Genomic DNA, 21679 nt, shown 5'->3' on the forward strand with positions numbered 1-21679 from the left:
TTACAGTACTCTGACAGTAGACCCATATCACCTATTTCAACAACGTCAGATGTTGAGTATTCTGGATTTTATCTTGAGGACTTGTTTGACGACCACAGACCAGATTCACCAGACTCATTTTATTCACGAATTGAAGCTAAGCACCCTGTAAGTACATCCCCACTACTTTCTGCTGAAAGTTCTTGGACATATGGATATATTATGCAGGGTATTAGGATTGAAAAACAATTTCCTTCTGCTTTTGAAGAAACCCTCCCCCAAAAAAAGATCTCAGCTGAATCCATGTCATCAGACTCCAAAACAACTAAGGCATACCTGGCAAGACACAAGCCTGTCTTTAACAATTTAATATCACATTTGTATGATCCAATATATATGGGAAAATGTTGTTTTACACCACAAAAACATTTTCAACCTACTCATTGATTGATTAGAGGACACTTTCTCCAGATTAGTTTGCCCAATTAAACAAGTTCAGTGCCTTCTGACTCACAAATTCTCCTTAACCTCATTATTACATGCATATGTCACTAATCTGTTTTACCAGACCCTAAACCTCGATGCAAATTGCACCTATTCATGTCTTTTAGCAATATCCCATTGCTACACACACTCACTTCTTGACTATTGGCTGCCTGAGCTAAGGCCATCTACCACTACTACTCAAATTCCTGAATCAATAGGAGACTTTCATGAAGTTTTAACCCATCTGCCATGTGGCTAAAATCTCCCAAGTTAAACTGTTACCGCAAATAATAGAGTTATATATAAGCCCATCTCTGGGAAGTTAATGGCAGATATGTGATTCAGTCTATAAAGGAACATATTGATTATATTGATGAGGTTAATTTTTTTGACAATGTGGTCTATGGTCTAACAAGGCTTGCAATTAAAACAAAGTTTAGGAGTTTACAGTTAGCATCAGTCAGAGCCACATTGCCTAGCCACATTTTAATTACTCCAAACAATTACAGGATTCATAACTATCCCACTCTACAGTATTTGATGTTATGGTGACACATTTTCATCCTGAAATGCCGATGCCACCAACAGGAAGGCACAGCAGTACTACAGTACTTGATGTTATAGCAACACATTGACATTTACATCCTGTTGAGACAGGACCTATAGCTCCTTCCTCAAACAAAAAGGACCAGTCTTTTTTTGTCAGGCCTCTACCCTGGACAGCAAATAACCTCAACTAGATCTGGTCAGACCAAATAGCATTAGCCAGTTTTGCACTCAGTTGAGTCACATGCCATCTGTAGAACAGAAATTTTAATTTCATCATGTTGTCTGGCTGGAGGAGGCTTGCCACGAACAAACTCAAGCAGAGCAAGAATCAGTGAAATGAAGACCACTTGTATATGAGCATAAATGTACAGACCCTGAATCACAATTAAAGATGACACACACTCAAGATTTGTTTTCCAAGAACATGAAAAGAAAATCCATGAGTGAGGAAGAAAGCAAAAGTTCATTGGTGCCGGTAAGAAAGCACAAGCTCTTTCTCAGCAGTGAATGCAGTGTTGCTTACCAAAGTAATAAACATGGCAATACATACAGTGTGAATGTAGAACTCGTTCCTCAAGCTTTCACTAATAATGCCAGTGGCTTCACTGTCTTGCTGTGGCATGTTTGCATTAGAAGAAATTATCTTGCATTGAAGCACAACTAATGGAACCTGCAGAGTGACCCTGTCTTAATGAGCTTGTTGTCCTGGTATGGAATGTTAGTAGATAGAGGTAACCAGTGGACTTAATGATGCCATTATAATGCCTAAGGAGATTCCTGCTTTGATTATATCTTACATGGGTGCCATACATTTTCTTTTTTTTGAAGATTTCAATTTTATATAGTTCCAAAACGTTGCACAGCGCTATTTAGATCTTCGCTTAACAGCCTTAAAAGTCTCAACAAGCTGATGTACTTGCCACAGCTAGTGGCATGTACTGGCTGTTCTGTTTGCCTTCCTTTTTGTAAGCCATATGCTCCCACTGTTTTTCTAACAAAAAGATCACAGAAACATACCACTCCATTGGCACCTCTAATGTTTCCTAACATGACTGTTTGAATTTCCCAGTGAAAGCCATGTCCAAAAAAGTTCCATTTCAGTTTATTACAGTTGCATGCCACTACCACCTTTCTCCCATCTCAAATGTCTAGGCAGGTGACAGAAGACCACTGGTTGGTGATTTGATATTAAAAATGTTTAATTCTGTTAGTGAAACAGACAGGAGTAGCATTTGACTATGACCAATTCTATGAACTGGTGGGTTTAGCATTTTCATGGGAAGTGCAGCGCTTCCTGCCCTGCTATAACAGGGCAGTGACCATGTACCTCAAATGGGTGTAAAATGATGCATGTCCACCTTCATGTTACACCAAATCTTGATTTTGGCTCAAGTTCATTTGTGCCCTGTTTTTATTATTGTAAAATTATATTGTTTTCAAATGAATATCTCCAAATATCAAGAATATTTCTTAAATATGTTAATTTTGCAGCATCTTAATCAGTCACACGTAGTATGTAATGTGTTTTAAATTGTATGTGGTCATTAACATCCAACTGCAATGACCTAAACACAAGTGGGCTACAAGTGAATTTCCTTATTTGAGACACTGTATAAAACCAGTCTGTCCTTGACAAATGCATGCTTCATTTGCCTCTTTGTTTCATGACCAACATAAATCACAGGTCATATTTATTCATATTTTTTTCCCATACCATTGTATCATTTCTTGCAGGTATCAACAGCATCTTTCAAGACAAATGTTTCAGAATCTTCGAAACAAAAAAATGTTCCTTTAGGACTGAGTCAGGTGTTTCCAACCGAGACACCATCCGTGGCACATGATCCAAACACACTTTCCACTGAAAAACACGAATTACCAATTCCAGGTACCTTTGGCCTAAGTAAAACACAACCTGAAATCACATTGACCAATTTAAGTTGCTTACCACAGCAAAAAGATGAAAAGATGTCATTCTCCAAACAAAGTGAAAATTGTGGCTTTGCTAAACCAAGCTCTGTGACCCCAGACTCATTCTGTCAAACGGCTCAAGATGGTCTAGATGACCAAATGATCATGTCCTCAAAGTCCACTCCAACGCCACCAGGGTCTGGGTCCCCTCAGCTTGACCAACTGCTGTCAGATCTGGAGGAGATGAAACTTAAGTTTAGACCAGAGACACTTGATCCAGCTCTGTCAGAATCCAGTGATGAAAGCCCTGAAAGTGATCATACTTACAACTTTGAATACCTTTCACCTAAAGATCAATGCCCTACAGAAGATACTGATACCCAGAAAGTTAGCATGTTATGTGTTATACAGCCTGCAGAAGATACTAACCACACAAATTTAGCAGTCACAGAGCCTACACATTTCCAGACATCCATTCAAGATGAACCTGAAAAAGTCCCAGTCACTCCTGATCTAACAAAATCCTCTGAGACAAGTAAACCATCAAGTCTTGTTATTTGTAAAGATAGTCCTGTATCTCCTACCGACTCCCCTTTAATTCCTGAATCTCCTCAAAGATTTTGTGAAGTGATGGAACCATCACTGAACTCAAGTTTTACATTGGACATATATCAGTCCAGCAAATATGATAAAAATTCTACTGAGACATTTTCTGCAGTGACTTCCCCCGAGGAAGCTGCAAAGAGTCAATCTGACAAACCTGAGGAACCTCTGGCTAATCTTTGTGAGGAAGATTCTACAACTGACATTTTACAAAGTCAAGATGAACTTGAATCAGCTATATCATCTAATGACTCAAGGGCTAAGACTGAAGAAATATCAACACAGAGTACCCAAGATCAAATTCCATATTTATGGGAAGCAACTTCTGTTGAGGTCAGTCAGAGTGAAGATTTCTCATCTCAGTCGCTTTCTGATTTGACTCCAGAGACAGTCACATCTGCAAGACATTTTTGCTTTGAGGAACTGATATCGTACCCCTCCCCAGGGAACTTAGAGACATCCTCAGATGAGGATAAGCCAAGGACCAGTGGACCACATTCAGAAGAGTCTCTGACTCCAGTAGACTCTGAGGGTTTTCAACCCTCTTCAATTACACTAAAAGCAGAGATAACTTTATCTAATGGCTCAAGGGCTGAGACTGAAGAAATATCAACACAGAGTACCCAAAATCAAATTCCATATTTATGGGAGGCAACTTCTGTGGAAGTCAGTCAGAGTGAAGATTTCTCTTCTCAGTCTCTTTCTGATTTGACTCCAGAGATAGTTACATCTGCAAGACATTTTTGCTTTGAAGAACTGATACCGTACCCCTCCCCAGGAAACTTAGAGACATCCTCAGATGAGGATAAGCCAAGGACCAGTGGACCGCAATCAGAAGAGTCTCTGACTCCAGTAGACTCTGAGTGTTTTCAGCCAACTTCAATTAAACTTAAAGCAGAGATGACTTCATCAACCTCTGATGAGGAGTACAGCATCCCACCCGGGTATGCAGAGACCCGTTCTATCACAACCATCTACATCCACATGCCTCCAGAATACGCAGAAGTTGTGCATAGTGGTGCAGACAGCCCAACCTTTGAATACTCTGACCCAGACCCTTATTTTGACGCCAAACAAGCTGCATCAGATTTCTCAGAGACTGAACCCGATGAAGCTGGTCCATGTACTAGGTCAATTGGAGATCAGCCCCATGAGCATCTCAGCCATCCTACAGTGCTAGAAAAGGTGAATGAAAGAGTCCTGTTGTCCTCTGGAAGTGAAGATTATGAGGATGCTCCTTCTGTCCATGAGCCTCTTCATAATTTATATGAAGAGAACGAACAATTGTTACACTATTCAGAAGCATCGGATGAAGAATTCACCTTGTGCGAGGCTTCACAACCGCCTCCTGTCTGTGAAATTGGGTCATATGATGATACTGATAAATATCTAACAAGGGTAAGATGAGATTTAGTTAACCACCCTAACCTGCAAGCTTTTCCCACAGCTGAGCTTAACCAAATACTATATTTGCTTCAGAAAGGAATGACTGCTAACCCTCTGGCCACATGGATGGGATCTAAAACCCTTATTTTGTTTTGATATCATATTTAACCTGTCCTGACTCAGCATGTTACTTTGCTACCTGTAACCAGCCGTATCACTCACAGTAATGATATAAACTACATGTTTTTTCACCAGCAATAAGCACATTATTTTTTTAACTAAGTAAAAGCATGGACTTTTGCAAAAAATCTTTATCCAAGTTACAGACTGCCATGTTGTACTTTCCAATGTAAGATATGAAAATGTACTGTAAAATACTCTAAATCAATGGAAAGTGCACCATATCATTCTGCTTATTGCTTGCTTTGCTGCAACCATAGCATTCATATATTTTCATTCATTCAATTTTAATGGGTTTGTGTTGCTTGGTCAGGAAATCACAGCAGAACTCGGATCAATGTCAGAAAGTTCAGATGATGAATTTTTGACCACCAGAATAGTGCGAAGGAGAGTTGTCATTCAGGTATCTAATTTAGCATGACTGATGGCGTTTTAAATAAGCATGGAGGGTGCAACTTTGCAGTGAAACTTTTACCAGGCTAGGCTTCTACTGTGAAGTTAAAATGTTTACTGTCTAACAACCTTTAGTCTCATCAAACTGGGTAAAAAAAGTTGTGTTTGAAGATTAATTTTGGGCACTTGATTTGCATACATCACGGTGGTGTTTTTTGCTGCTGTGAGCACTTCTCTGTTGGTTTATTTGTCAGCCTACTGTAACCTTTTCTCCCTGAGAATGCAAGTTTGTTTCCTGTATCCCAAAGCCTCTATTCTCTTACTGAACCGCTACCTAAACATTTTGTATCCTATTTTTTCTTTAACATTTGACACTAACACCTTTGAAGTGGAGAATTAAACAAGTAAATCTCACACTGAAGTTAGCATTCTGAATATTTTTTGTCTTGTTTTCCTTATAGGCTGATGAAATGCCTGACCTCCCCACTCAGTCAGTGACGGAAGAAAAGTACAAAGATGAAAATGGGCATCTAGTTGTCAAAAAGGTAAAGCAAGATTCAATATGAGCTCTCATACACATATCACATGTTCATATTTAAATGGGTAGCGACAACAGCCAGTAAAACTTTAAATATACGATTTTGCCGCAATACCAAAGGCTTTCTGTTGTACTGTTACCCCATTTCATTCAGAGACAGAAAACATTGGTTTCGGGAATGTTTGCAACAAATCATGTCATTTGGTTTAAATAGATCAACACCTAATAGTTTTTGCTCATGTTGTCTTCCTTAGGTCACCCGTAAAATTATTCGAAAGTGTGTTTCCGTGGACGGTCTGGAGGATGAACAGGTGTCCTTAGAAGGAGCTCCCCAGGGATCCATCAGTATGGCAGAAGGAGATGGATATTCTAAGGTGGTGAAGCGGACTCTTCTGAAGAGTGAGGGAGACTACACAGAGGTGTGTGTGCTGTGTCATAGTCTTCACAATCTCTTTTTTTTACAGAAAAAAAAACATGTATATTGGCTATGGTAATTGATAGTAAATTATTTAACAAACTGATTACATTTTCTTCTGACATAGGTAACATTTGCTGAATGCGAAGGTTTATCAACATCAAGGCAAGAGACAGCTGAAGGTTGTAAGGTCAGTCGCGTAGAAAGGACAACAGTGGTGGAGGGTGAAAGGACAATGACACACCAGGGTGATCCATCTTTGGCTTCTGACCTTCCCTCAGCCCAAGACGACTTCAAACAGGTTTGTTTGTTGTAACCTTGTCATCATTATTCCCTTACAATGACCACTTGTACTATACCTGATACACTGTATGTGATAGGGCCTTTAAATATATTTAAGATAGAAGCATAATACTGTCAATAACTTGTGGCTCAACAACCAATTATTTTACAGGCACATGGAAAGGTACCAGGTCTCCATTTTTTTTAAATCTTTCCAAATTAAGTGAACACTGTTTTCTTCTTTTCATGCCACCAGGCACTAGGTTATATAAGTGGTTTTAGCAGAACAGAGCTCCCTCATGTGGTAGAGAGGGAGACTGTCAAAGAAGATGGAACTGTGGTCAGGAGGTGTGTGAGTGCTGGAGTACACCTGTTTTAGTGTGTGTGTGTGTGTGTGTGTGTCTACTTGTATTTTGTGAGTGACATTTCTTACAATGATAGCTGTGCTGTAGGTTTATTAGTTTTTCTAATATTGACTAATGTTTGCTGTGGCTGTTATCATTAACCACTTAGTCAAGCAGTGTACTGTAAAATGTATTCATAATCAACAGGAAATTAACCTGATGAGATATGTTGTCATTGTGAATGCAGTTCACACTATTTAATGGAGCAGGTTTGCAGATAGCATATCATAGTTTTACATCGGTAACATTCGAGTGTGGTTCAGTTAATGTGTGATTTAGTAAGTCATAGTTTTATTATATCATTTATATTGTTATTTCTAATATTATTTGTTGTGTTTACTGTATATTTTAAATTGTGACCAAGAGCAAGTTGAGAATTGAGAGAGCAAGAGCAAGCACACTGTAAGTGCCAGATAATCTTAAGTATTCCTCATAATTAAGGTGCTTAACAGGAAGCAAAGCAACACAAAGTGTGTTCAATCTAATAGGTGCCTCACTGGTGGCACCTTGCCATCAACAAGGTTTATAAAGGCTGGCAATGACAGATATACAAACATATCTACACAACTCAAAGGAAAAAAGAAGATTATATGCAATTGTCATGAATGTGCTACCACATTGAATCTCAAATTGATCATTAGCCTGTTTAAAGTGCTTAATAACATCATCTTTAGGTTTCTGCAGCTAGAAAGTAGCTATGAAGTAGCTGTGCATGTGATCACAATTGAATGTTGGATTTACAAAGCATGATATCATTTGTGGATGTTTTGTTTCTATACCATAGCATATACTGTACTTACAAATATCCTTCTCAAGTATCTGTTCCATTAATTTAATTTCCACAGAGCTGACCTGTCTTCCTCTGTTTATTTCCACTCCCTCTTTGCTCCCTCTCAAGGGCCCGCATGCGTAAAGGTCGCACCCTCAGACGAACAGTGGTGAAGGGAGCTGGGCAGCGCAAACAGGTCCTTCTAGAGCAAGTGGACAACCCCAGAAAAGGGTCGAAACCACATGATCTACAGCAGCATCTCCGCCAGCTCTTTCACCGCTACTATGAAGAAGAAAAGGAGGACAATGATGAGGATGATGAGGATGAGGAAGAGTAGAAGAATGTAACACTCTCCCCAGCTCCCCCCTGATCCTATGCATTAGCCACATGCAATCCTAGTGTGCACCTCAAAGCTACCACAGTCTTCCCATTTAAGTCGTGGAAGATGACCTTTTGTTCACAATTTGGAGTTTTCTTCCCTGGCTTCTATAACGTATTCATGATTTTCTTTTCATGTTCTGATGTTGTTTTGCCTTTTTGTGACCAAAGAGAGCCTTCTGATGTTTTCCTGATTTATTTTACTTTCCATGTCAGAATTGTCTGTGATATTTTTTGTCTTGATGCTGTGGTAGAGCAACAACAAAAAGAAAACAGGAATACAATTCACATCAACTAACTCACAAACCTCCTGAAGTCAAAGAGAACACTTTTCCTGCAAAATACTGGTACTACTCTCTGAGTAGGTGCTTGGACTGAAAGACAATATATCTCACACTACACTGCCTCTCACAACCAGAGTTTCTCAGATATTCCTTGCTTAAAAACTGTCTCACTCACTGTACTAGCCTCTCCGCTCTTTTGATTCAGGTGGTCAAGATGTCACACAGAGAAAACCAGACCGTATCGACACTGAATTTAACTGCTGCTGCTGTGTTTTGTGTAGGCTATGTGTAATCTGTCTTTGGGAATTATATATTATCTATAATATAGACATTACTGACATCAGTAGCCTAGGAATTAATAATCACTTGTGTGAAGTAGAGCAGGCATGACTAATCAACGTCTGTCATTATGATCCTAGCTTTGACTGCTTTGTAGTTCTATGGATTGCCCTTCTGCCTTTCTTTCCCTTCTGTGTGTGTCTTTCATTCTGTTATTATGTTTGATTCTATTAGTTTTTTTGGAATTTTAAATTGTTGATCTTTACTCATACTGTATGAATGGTGGATGTGAGTGAGGCTGTACTGTAGGTAATGTATGTGTCCATGCATGTGTTGAGTTACATACTGCATTATCAGCTTGTTTGAAGAGGTTATTGTCAAAATTATTTAGTTATTTGAAGATGTTTTATTTTACAGTTTTGTTTTTTTTTAATTTTGAGTTTAATTTACTAGTGAGTATAGAGGACTTATTTAAGCTTTGTTTGAATATCAGTGAGAGGTTTCTATCTATTTATTGAATTTGTCACTGGTGACTAAATCATCACAGCTGTTTTGGAGACACTTCTCTGATATGGCATTTGTGGTAAGGTGATCAGGTGTTTTTGCTTTTATTTCATGTTTTAATCTTTTATTAGTTTGTCTTTTAAACAAGAAAGTGTTGGACCAGGTGTTGGCAGTTGTGTGGTGTGTGTTTGCGAGTGAATGAGTCTGTAAGTGTAGTAAAAGAGTGTGTGCTAGTGTCAGCAAAGAAAAGAAAGATTTATTTTACACAAACCGCATTTGCACTCCTGAATGTCAGGAGGGAACACCTCCATGCTTTTGTGCACAGGATATGAGAGGTACAATATATCTTGTTCACAGAGAGAGTCTCATGTTGGCGGGACAGATGATAAAATACAAGATTACGTTACACACGTAATGAAGCAGGTTGAGAGCTTAAATATAGCATTATTCACAGCTCTGAGCATCGCTACTGTATGTATCTACAACATGTAATGTATTTATTTCACTATCACTGTTTACTTTGTGATTTAGAAAAATGTAAAATGCAAACTAGTGGAAGTTCACTGTGACAGGTATGCTTTTAATTTAAATCAGCATCCCTTTTCTGTGATGATGACAGTTATACACATATACAATGCATATATAAATATCTATAGGGCATGTATTACTGTATCAAAATTCAAAAAGACAAAAAATGGCTGCAGTGTGTCTATGGCTGATAGAGAATAAAAGTCTACAAATGTAGTTTTGTATCTTGTGAATTTGTGCTGTTGTTTTTCACTTGCTAACTCAAACGTACAATAAAATACTATATTTGCTTTAGTACACAGTGTGTATTATAGCAAACCTATAAAAAAAAAAAAGTAAAGACACATAAAATCACAGTGCATGTTTTTCGTCTTTAATCAACTAACTGCTGCTCTGCCATCTAAACACACCAGACGTGGTGCTGCCCCCCAGCTGGGCTCAGAGGTAGATTCCCAGCCGCAGATACTAATGAACATCAGTATTCAATTTGATATAGAAATATAATAGATTTAATAATATAATTGAATAATTATAGTTACATTATGGAGTTTTCGCAATTCTAAAGCCTTAAAAGTGATAATCTATTATAATCCATTTAATTCCAAGGCAGCAGGGTCGACCACTCCATAAGGCCGCACCTCATTTCTTAAGACACTCACATCAGTTCCCTGGGGAGAAATGTCACTTGATATGAACGAGGCAGCAGCCATTTCTAAAGGAGTTTAATCATTAATCTCTTTTGGTTTTGTACCTTACAACTTACCTGCCTTTAAATACATAATGTCTAAATGTTTACACTATTACAAAAAATCCTTATTTTCTATGTATGTAAACCAGATTTGTCCCCAGTTGCCTTATTACCACAGAGGTAAAGAGGGTAAAACCGATCATTTTACTAACCAACTTTAAGTGTTTTAGCTTTTATCTAAGTTTTAGCCAAGACAGCACCTGCACCTATACATTTCTTTTAGACTAATATCACGTCTGTATATCAGTTTATTGGGATAAAGCAAAGAACACAAAGAACTATTTCAAATAATTAACTTCAAGTTATAACACACACACACTCCATCTCCGCACTAAGGTGATAATGATTAACCAGCAACACAAAACAAGGTAAAACTCATTCATTATCACACCTTTTAGCTGATTTATTTATTTCTTAAACATCTTAAGCCATCCATTGCCGTGCTGGCAACGGGTACACACCATATAAGGAGTGGTGCATTGCATTGACATCATACGTTTCGTTTAAAGAAATGTTTATCATATTTTCCCCTTAAAAAAGAAGAGACCAACCAATTGAAAAGAGTAAACAGTAAGGATGACGAAGACACTGGCATTGTCCTGCAGTGAGAAGGAGACCACTGGCTGGTCGAAGCACTGATCGTCAAGGAAGACATCCCAACATGTATTACAATCCAATTCTCATTTGACTCCTTCACTGCTGTCTTACCATCCTCTTGTCTGACTGCAACGTTCTTCAATCCAATGCTTTTATGACGCTTCCAGATTTATAAGCCCAACCGTCAGATTAACACATAACCTGACTAAAGGTAAAGACTATAGTGCCTTTGCTCCATCTTCATCATCTCCACTTTCTCTGTGCAATTGGCAGAGTAACACACTGGAAATGACAAGAATAAAATGACAACAGAAACCCTACATACAGTCATACAATACAAGTACAAACATTATGAAAAATGAGCTTGTTTTCTTCTCATTTTTATACAAAATGTAAGGGGTGCTTCAGCAACCGGGAGTTTACTTTTCCTCCACTTAGATATGAGGTTTTGATATTTACGCTTGATGTTAACCATAACTGTGGACATTAGAAACATTTGGGACAGGACTGATGCACAACATTAACAAACGCAAACAAACAAGTCAGTGATTCACAAATCAAACAGAAGATATTATAGTTTCATATGATCTTACTTACAATATCCCCCCCCCCCATGCACTACACAATAGTCTTGGATTTTCATATATTACATATATGCTACATTCTCTTATTTCTTATTTCACTGATATAAAGGCAAACATATCATCAATGCAAAGTGTAAGCTGCTCTGCTTTTCTTTACATTTTAAATTAGTATTATAGGTTGAAATCGGACAATTCAAACAGTATGACTTAGCTCATAGCAAACATAAATGTAGCTCATAAACTGGATTTTACGTAAACTCTTAATTCCTCTGATAGCAAGAATAGCAATTTCAATGTTTGTTTTTGTTTTTGTTATCAACAATCACAATGTATATACATCACCAGAACTAAAGCAAGCTGAATTTTAACATTCTGATCTCCCAAATGTTTTTGTATTGCACACACATAAATACACATAAAAATACAGAACTAATTTTTCGGAGAGGTTACAGTAGTAGATTTTTAAACATCTCTATTTTATATTTAAAATGCATACCAAAACATCTTAAAAAACAAACAAAAAAATGTTAATCAATATGCTCGTTTCATAATGTCCAAATACTGTGTGCAGCCACCCGGTGGTGGGTTTGAATGATGTCCATTAATAAAATGCCATAACAGTAAAATGTATTAATACTTGTGTCCTGTGCGATGTCATGTCCTTATAGAAGGGTCAAAGGTCAGAGAGCAGTCATAGGTTGGCTAGTTGACTGCCCTGCTAGATTTGCTGATGGGATTTTTTTTTTTTCTTTTTTTTGACCACATGTTGATATTCCATTAACTGCAAAAACAAGAGAGAGAACATAAATGTGAATTAACAGGGTAATGAAAATGAAGTAATCTAAAGAAATTATCAGACCAGTGGAAACTCTTTCACTGTACGAGCAGGAATAACATAGATACAATTAATGAAACAATACCAATGGGCATTCTGGCTTACTGGCATTACTTACTGGGAATATCCCTTACACACCTATGATCCACCCATACAGGTGTTTTCAGTTATTTTCCTAATTAGACCTCCTCTCATGAATGTGCGGGTGTGTACGGACTGTGCTTGATTAACATCTCGTTTACTCGCCTGTCACTTTTGTTGCACCTGGTGGGGCAACTTCAACAACACCTTCATGATTCATAGTTAGTCATGTTCACGTTTGGTGCCCTCAGGTAGTTCTCAACGTTTACCCAGGTAGAGGTCAAACAACTAGAATGAGTGAAAATATCAAGTAAACAGAAAAGAGCTGTCATTAACACTGATGCTTTTCCTGCTCTAAAATATAGAAATATATAAAATATATATACTTTTTCTTGTATTACTTGTTTTCTATTTCTGCCTGCTTTCTTAATTTATTTTATTTGTTTTTAGTATAACTTCTTACTATCGTTAGACCTGTATTTTATAGTCATTTTATCATTGCATTTTAATTTTTAAATCTACCTTATTTAATTCATCTTAACCCTTTACAGGTTCTTGTTTTTAAAAAAAGTCAGCTGGAAATACTAAAAGGTCAGCTGGAGAGTTTTCAGCTATGTCTTACTGTTAGTGCTAGTATTAGCTTAAGCTACCAAACTAAGAATGATCAAAATTCTAGCTGACAAAATCTAGCCATCTAGAAATGAGAAGCCTTTAGAAATTACTGCAAATTTTGTGAAAGATGAAATCGGTTAGCTTTAAATAGACTCCATGTATCATGCAAGGATGGAAATCTTATCAGGTGTAGAAACAGTACCAAGGGGGCGGGGCTTAGTGACTGGAAAATTCCCACATGGTTAGTCTACTCAAAAGAGTAACTTAACACCAGGCTGAACAACAATATTTCACTGCACTCTCTAGTTTGTCTGTTGCACCTTTAATGGATGTGATTGGGTGTGCTCAGTTGCACCCAACAGTGATGTCATAGTGTACTGACCACACCCTAGAGCACACCTACATCACTGCAGCAAAGTGGAAAATAAACCAGTAGAGGTCACAAAAAAACAAGATCTTCAGCTCCTGTTTAGTATAGCTACTGTGTGATTCTTACTGGGAGGGGATGCTGGGCGAGCCGGAGCGGTGGAAGTGGATGTTCTGCCACTTGCCGTCGCGACGATGCCACACGCGTGTCTCCTCAGACTGCATGGTGCGGGGCATGCCGCCAGCATCCATGTACTGGGTCAGTCGAATATAGGCGATGCAGGCTGCATTTTCCCCAATTAGGTGCACATGTGGGTTCAAGAGGATGGTGTGCACCGGCTTATTGCCTTTGGAAAGGGCTGGAAGGGAGACAAAATGGATGATTAAAGGGAGAAAAAGTCACTTAGTATCACATATTAAAGGAATATAGATATTGTCCTATCACTTCAAACACCTGGTTGAGTGAGGATGGTTTGGGAAATTCTAATACAGCTGCTTGACTGTTCAAAAGCAAAACACTGACCCTACCTTAAAAGGAACGCTAACTGACGTGAAAACAAGAGGAAGTAAAAGTCTCCATATGTTGAGGTTGGATAGTGGACAAGCACTGGCTTGCCAAGTGATTGAGGTTTCTAGGACATATCTGGTTTATCTGAACTATTTTTACCCAGACTGAGGACATTTGGCCATTTATAGCAGTCATTATTCATTAGTGATTTTATGCTCCAAGGTTAGTTCATAATCACCGCCATGACCTTGTGGTGTACCAGCATGAACTGTAAACTGATAGGACTAAATATTGATATAGAAAAAAAAAATTAATATAAAGGATATCATACCATTTAGCCCATACCCACTAATGCATTATAGCACTATTTTCTATTTCTTATTTTTAAAATACTGATATCAATAAAAAAATGTAATTCCTACCAATTAACTTAAAGCAATGAAACACATTTGTGTGCAGTATTTGGGTATTTTCTCTCTCTCTGTACATAATGGCTCCTTATCGCCTGACCACTGGGCTAACTGCACCTCTGCAAACCTGCTTCCCATCAATTGATTACGCTTATGACCTGCCTCTGCAGCTGTTCCTGATTGGCTGATTTTTCTGTATGCATATATAGTTCTTACAAGGAGGAACTTGCTATTGTGTGTTACTGCATATGTTGATGATGTTCTGCCCAAACATTACATTGTGTCACAAAATCTCACTTAAAACGTCATTTTAGTGCACATGCTAGCTATTGTATTTCAGTGACATGCTACATATATATGTGTTTAGTTCTCGCCCCTGAAAATCAAACCAAAAGCTTTTCCTACCATGCTTTCAGAGCAAGCAACTCACACATTACATCATTCAGCAAATTGTTTATTAGTTATCTCCAAAACAGCTGCAAAAACTTAAACAACAACTGAACAATGCAGTTGATCCTTCCAAGGATCCTTATTTTCAGTGGAAAGTTTGGGTGCAGAGCCAGCTGGCTACTTGCACCTTTTGGAGCAACCACAGACCCACAGCTACAGCATATTTCAACTGCTCCGGACAACAGTAGCACGAGCAAGCATTTCACATTGTGATAAATTCCCTCTCAGTTTGACTACTGCTGGTAGTGTACTTTAATTAGCTATTTTATTTATCTATTTTGTAAAATGTGACCGTTTCAGGTCACATACAACTGCCCTGATGCTGCTGCTAACATTTGCTTTTTGCCAGTTTCATGATTAATGTTTTTGAACTCACCATTCTCAAAGTAAAAGCGATGGAAGTCATGTCCTTCCACCAGGTTGCCCAGGGCCTCAGGCTCAAAGGAAGTTAGGCCAGGATCACAAATCTTCCTGTTACACCAAAAAAGAATATAGAATCAGCAAATGAAGTCATTATAGCTAGTTAGATGTTATACTGTGCAAATGCAGAGAAAGAGAAACTTACGCATAGGACTCAAAGTCTCCATTGTTGATAGACTCAATCAACTGCTCAGTTACTTTGATAATTTCCTGTTTGCGAGCTACAACACAAGATCACAGAACATCATCAACCACACAAACTGATGTAAAAAAAATGCTAGTTGTTACTGTGTTTCAGGCAAATGTCAGTCTGAGTGCAGATAAAGGAAATCTGACATCAAATCAGCTTTAAATAGATTCTAGTCTACGAATTAGCAGGATTTCAAACTTATTAGAAATGGAAGGCGCTCATAAGTATTTCACAAAATTGTTATTTAATTTCTGAGTAACAAAACAACAAGAAAGCCTCCCATGACTAATAGTGATATCAGGCAGGAAAATGCAGGATGACACGATTCTTTTCACCCAACAAAGCTCAAAATGAACAAAGACAAACCAATGCTCAGATGCAAGTATTTGCTAAAAAAGCAGTTTCGACTAAGTAATATTGACAGTTACCTTTATTGTTATTGGTGCAGGCTGGGGGATATTAAAAAAATTACTTAATTTGTGAAACAAAAAGACATGTTAAATAGTAAAGAAATATATAAATCAGTACTTCAGCTCCATTGCCTTCATAACCATAAGCTAAAACACAGTGTGTGTACATCAGTGTGTATGTGAGTCAGCTTTCTACTGTGTGAGTCAGTGTTTGGGTAAGTCAAACAGAGGGCAACTAGAGAAGTGAGAACAGCATCTGTATCTAAAAGACACAAATATATCTTTGATTCAAATACAAAAGATTAAATCAGACGGAAGGAGCAGATATTTAGGGGTCAAAATCAAAAAGGTTTTATATCACTGGAGAGGGAATAGTGCAGTGTAAGGACCAATGATCCTAAACTATAGACTATCAAACACTCACTTATCTAAGCCAAGGGAGTGAGTTCAACATCAGGAGAGCACACCATTTGAGACACAGAACACATTCTTCCAGTTATGACTGGGTAACAATAGGGGGCACAAAACAGGGCATCTCTCCCACTGTGGAGGGACTTACTCTGGACTGAGGAGGTGGGAGTCTGCCTTGAATCAGACATCTGTGAGGAACGGCTCTTAGAGCTCAAGATACCGCTCACTAAGCTGCCCAGACGAAGGGCTGTCAGATATTACATGGATGGGTTTGTGTGATTAGGTGTCAAGTGTGCATGTGTTGGGTGGGGTATGTAACAAATAAGGGTTGTTTAAAGCATATATATATATATATATATATATATACACACATATATATGTATGGGCAAATGCAGGATGGAGGAAAACATTAATATATTAAAAAAAAACACAAAGAATGGAAGAAAAAAGAAAGGAGAAGCATTTAGTAATACCGTAAACATTAAAAAGGTATGCAAAAAAATAGAAAAAGCAGTGTTAACAAATTTTCTGTATTGGCATAAGATGGGAGAAACTTGAGGATGCGAGGGAGGATAGGACAGAAAAAGAACAGGGCGGACTGCATTTTGCAAGAGGAGCTGACAGCCAAAGGGGCGGTTGCAGTAGATAACTTGCTGTGCATTTCAAACTGTGTTGCAAAATAGAATGAAGAAAAACATACAAAGGAGTGATCAGTCTGATTGGAAAGGGTGAGGGCCGATAGTTGTAACATCACACTGTAGGTGAGGACTGTAAGTAGGTACATCAGACCAAAACACAAGTTGCCCTACCTTTAACATCCTCATCCTCTATGGTGGTGTTGGCACTCTCAATGGACTCCTGACAAAAAATGACAACCTACAGATTTTGTATATGTAATATGTGTATCGATAATGATAGTACAATTGATCACATGTCACAAGTTACAGTTTCAAATGCTCTTGTAAACTCAGATTTTCTGTATTTTGGATGCTTTTTTTTTGCATTTAAATTGTATTGCAATATAGCTGACAGGGAACAAGAGCAGGGACATGCAACAAAGGTCCCTGACTGGGCTTAAATCAGGGATGTTGAGATTACATGGTTAGGGTCTTAACCCCTCACCCACCAGAATGCTCAGATGAACATAATTTATTAACAGTTGATTATATAACAACAGTACAGTACAAGATAAGGGCATGCATAAGGAAAAGGTAGTACAAACAGCTTTGATATCAATAAATGCAACGAACAATGAAAATGGTGATTTTGTTCTAATACCTTATTTCCATCCACGGGGTTGTGGATCACAGTTGTCTGTGGTTCCTAAAGAGACAACAAACGACAGAGAACTTGAGGGAAGAAATAGCTAAAGAAGGCTAGAAAAGGTAGGATGATGGCACAGAAACTGCTAAAGGAAATGTGTTTGTGTGTATTTTCAGAATTGAAATGGAATTATCACATTTTGATCTGTCTGTCTGTCTGTCTGTCTGTCTGTCTACATACATACACTTACCTATAAATCTATCTATCACAATGTATCTGACATGAAATAACAAAAAATAAACCGTTCTGCAATTGCCTGTGCCCACTTTTCTTTTTATTCAAGCTTTTATCTCCCTTCCTGCATGGCACTGTCGCTCAATGTCTTTTTCTGTGTCTGCTTTTCTCTCATCAGCCCTCAACAGTGTCCTGCCTAAGTAATCAGATGTCTGGGCTTTTGTGCAATCGATCCTGATGACCAGCTCAGTCCTTCTAATCACTCACCCTGATTACAGTAGATTATAACATCAGCAGCCTACATTTGTGTGTGTGTTGTGTGTGTGTGTGTGTGTGTGTGATGATGGAGAGAGAAAGGAAGATAGAGAGAAAGAGAAGAAAGAAAGAGATGCCATGTGCCTGTGTTCATGCGTAATCATCTTGACAGCAAATGGAGGGACAGAAAGCCTTGACATCATGCAGAGCAGCAGTCATGTGGCCTGACGTAGACAGCCAGTCAGCAGACACCATGCGCAAGCCAATGAATGACGGCCAAATCACTTGGGAATGTAGCATCATAATGAGCCCAAGGAGACGCCATTCTCACACTCCAACAAAGCACAGACAAACTCAATAACACATACTTGCTACTTGTCAATACTTCATATTATTAAGTGCAAAATGATAGCAGTACATTTCATGACATGGAAGTAGCACATGCATGGTGTAGGTGTGTAAAGAGGAAAGCGAGAGGAAGAGTTCTTGTAGAGGACAAAGGAGCAAGGAGAGGGGGGACTGAGGTAGAGGTTGCCCCCCTAACGACATATTTAAAACTACACTACTCAAAGCCCAATCCAAACGTGTGTAAAGGTTTATTGTTTCAGCCCAACATCAACAATATACCGGTCCAGCAAATCCAAACTAGCCAAGCCATGTATGCCCCATGCATGCTCTGCTAATTCAGATGAATGAATGAACACATAAATCTGAATTCCAAATAGTTTATTAAATAGTTTAATGTGTATATGCTGGAGCTGGGACATGCTGTGCAGCCACAAAAGCTTTTACACACTATTTCATTCAGGGATAGCCTAAGGTTGAGCTCATCCATTATATTTTTTTGGTATTTTAACACCCAGTTAAAAAAAATTATCAAGCAAGGCTGAGATTTTAAAAAGAAATCATCTGACCCCATGTGAAAGGGTGCACCTGTACCTCCTTCACAGCGGGGTTTGAGGTGGGGAGGTATAAAGGTTTTGTGGATGAAGGTGCAGGTGTAGGTGAGGTTTTGTGTGTATACCAGCGCAGGGGCAGGGCCAGTGTCTTTAGGACTGGTCACTGTGTTGGCTTTGTTGTTGACCTGCAGGGGGCAGTGTAGAAGGGACATGACACACACTTTTCAAACACACTCACATACCCACACTCACTCTGGCAACGGTCCATTCCAAAGAGATCATCCCGACTCATGTGTCCCAACGATCTGATGTTACTGACTGTTACCAACCAAGACCTCTTAACAAAATGTGTATATTCGATAAAGCACACTTAAGCAGAGAGGTAGATGTATTGAGGAAAGCTTTAACTTAATCAAAAACAGAAGCACAAGATGTCAGTTAAACTGGGCTTTGCCAAAGGTAGGGAAAAATCTTAAAAGTAGTTGGAGGGAAAAAACCTAATTTGGTAACACATTTTGATCGAATTTTAAACTGCTAGATTTAGTAAAATACATAAGAGTCTGTTAGAAACAACATAGACACAGTGGTTTAAATGTATTATGAACAAATACTTATTATATGAATGTACTATAGTGGTAATGGTCTAACCATCTATTGAAGGACACAAATAAAAAATGAACAATCTAAATACAATAGCATCGACATGACTATAATTTTCACTGAATTAATAATATAATCAGTTGTCGAAATTGCACAGGGTAATGGATTTAATCTGCCTTCAACAATTCAGTAGGAAAGGTTTCCTCTGTATTTTGTACATTTAGTATACTGTTTCCATATTCACAAACCCTACTATATACACTTCTCACTACAGACATGTGCCTTCGCTACTTACTTATTTTGGACGGGGTCACATGACTGAGGGATAAACTCCCTGGAATGGATCTCGTAATGTGACATACTGTAGAACTCAGAAAGACCCAAACACAGTGACACTGATTCAAACAATGTATGCAGAGGTCCAATCTCAAATCAACACTCAATTATATTTAAATCAGGCACATAGTATTAGTCAGTCACAAAATTCTCAACATTGTATGTGCATGCAGATGTGCACGCACAAACATGTTCATTTCAGATTGGGCCCCACACACAGAGAATACTAGGATTAAGTACACCAGGGGCTCTACAGCAAAGACTAAGTGACTATGGAAAATATGAAACATGGTTTATTCAGGAATTATAGGTGAGAAGAGACACCAAAGAGACTTTTTTTTTTAAAGACGCTAAAACTAGATACATTAGTCACATATAATGAATGTGGTCTGCTGTGCCACAAAAACAACTGTGAGATCAAGCTAAGAAAATAACAACTGTTGCCCACTGCTTGGAGTGACTGTCCCTGAATGATGATGATGTTAAGTGCACAGTGCATAATAGTTATCCAAAAGGCTCCTCAGACACTGAACGTTCCAACAGACTAATGCAAGTAACAAAGCATTTTCTTCACTGTGCAAAGCAGCTCACCTTAACGCCGTCTTGCTTCTTGTTGAGCAAACTCTTGGCTGCTGCAGAAGGACAGAAAGAAACACTTCAGCATGAGAGTTCACAAACAGAGTCCTGAGCCTGAGGCTACACTAACATGCAGCAAGCATATCAGTCAACTGTGCTTATCTTCAAACTCCAGGTGCAAAATCCAACTGCAAAATCCATAATGCAATGCAACAGGTGCTTAGAATGGTATCATCATTTATGCAAGGTTGTTCTCCTACTACATACTAATACACATGTGAAGGGCTGAAGGATGGGTGGTGTATTTAGGAGGGGATGAAAAGGATAATCTATCCATCTCCAACAGACTTACACAGCATTCTTAAATTGACATTTGCACACATACACGTGCACTTAACCACTAGCACCCACACACTCGTCTCTCATTGTATTTCTCATGGCATAAAAATAATCCAAACACTAGATAGATTGCATTTCAAAATGCATGCTGCATCCTTGTCTGATCTAATTTCATTCTGATCTCATATTGGCACTCTTGCAAGCGTGAGGTTCAATATTGTTCTTATGAATACCAAACTCTTCATCTTCATGCATATGTGATTGGCTATTAGAAGAGCAAGAATGCCTAAACATCATCAACTCCACATATTTCCCTGTCATTTCAAAAATCTTACCTCAAATGGAAACCACAATCCAAACAAAAGAAGGAAAGAAATTTGAAAAAGGAAGAGAATGATGAATAATAAGAGACACAAATGCACTAATGCATTTAACTGTAGAATGATGAGAGAAGGCAGGCTAGTAAGAGCCTAAGAAAGTAGAGACAGGTCAAAGGAAATGCATGCAAAAGGGTATGGTATAGCGCAAAATAGAGATAGTGAAAGAGCAACAGCTAGAGAGATAAAGAGAGATGGCTGTTTACCAGTGGCACCTTTGTGCCAAGATCATCTTTGTTCTATAGAGAAACAGATCGAAGGCATTCAAAAATAGGTGAAAAAGCCTCTATTCAGGTTTCTTTTTAGATTG

The 21679-nt window shown here is 38.4% G+C and overlaps 2 protein-coding genes across 2 annotated transcripts in view; one reads left to right on the forward strand and one right to left on the reverse strand.

Annotated features, from left to right (window-relative positions):
- The window catches only part of ank2a (ankyrin 2a, neuronal), a 63065-nt gene extending 52981 nt beyond the window's left edge, over window positions 1-10084 (forward strand). Inside the window, exons 41-50 of the mRNA XM_035659727.1 lie at window positions 1-420; window positions 1054-1073; window positions 1357-1489; window positions 2749-4926; window positions 5408-5497; window positions 5949-6032; window positions 6280-6444; window positions 6568-6741; window positions 6979-7070; window positions 8025-10084. Of these exons, the coding sequence (XP_035515620.1) occupies window positions 1-420; window positions 1054-1073; window positions 1357-1489; window positions 2749-4926; window positions 5408-5497; window positions 5949-6032; window positions 6280-6444; window positions 6568-6741; window positions 6979-7070; window positions 8025-8232 (3564 nt within the window). The 3' untranslated portion in view covers window positions 8233-10084. The remainder of the gene's footprint in view (window positions 421-1053; window positions 1074-1356; window positions 1490-2748; window positions 4927-5407; window positions 5498-5948; window positions 6033-6279; window positions 6445-6567; window positions 6742-6978; window positions 7071-8024) is intronic.
- Window positions 10085-10846: 762 nt separating this feature from the next.
- camk2d2 (calcium/calmodulin-dependent protein kinase (CaM kinase) II delta 2) overlaps window positions 10847-21679 on the reverse strand; it is a 40705-nt gene continuing 29872 nt past the window's right edge. The window contains exons 13-22 of the mRNA XM_035659728.1: window positions 20669-20706; window positions 19267-19326; window positions 17769-17813; window positions 17300-17348; window positions 16098-16118; window positions 15625-15700; window positions 15436-15530; window positions 13822-14050; window positions 12879-13001; window positions 10847-12578 (exon numbers count right to left, since the gene is read on the reverse strand). Coding sequence (XP_035515621.1) covers window positions 12923-13001; window positions 13822-14050; window positions 15436-15530; window positions 15625-15700; window positions 16098-16118; window positions 17300-17348; window positions 17769-17813; window positions 19267-19326; window positions 20669-20706 — 692 coding nt within the window. The 3' untranslated portion in view covers window positions 10847-12578; window positions 12879-12922. The remainder of the gene's footprint in view (window positions 12579-12878; window positions 13002-13821; window positions 14051-15435; window positions 15531-15624; window positions 15701-16097; window positions 16119-17299; window positions 17349-17768; window positions 17814-19266; window positions 19327-20668; window positions 20707-21679) is intronic.

The sequence above is a fragment of the Morone saxatilis genome, unplaced genomic scaffold (assembly GCF_004916995.1).
Source record: "Morone saxatilis isolate NCDOM2014 unplaced genomic scaffold, NCSU_SB_2.0 Contig17, whole genome shotgun sequence".
In the NCBI taxonomy this organism is placed as follows: domain Eukaryota; kingdom Metazoa; phylum Chordata; class Actinopteri; family Moronidae; genus Morone; species Morone saxatilis.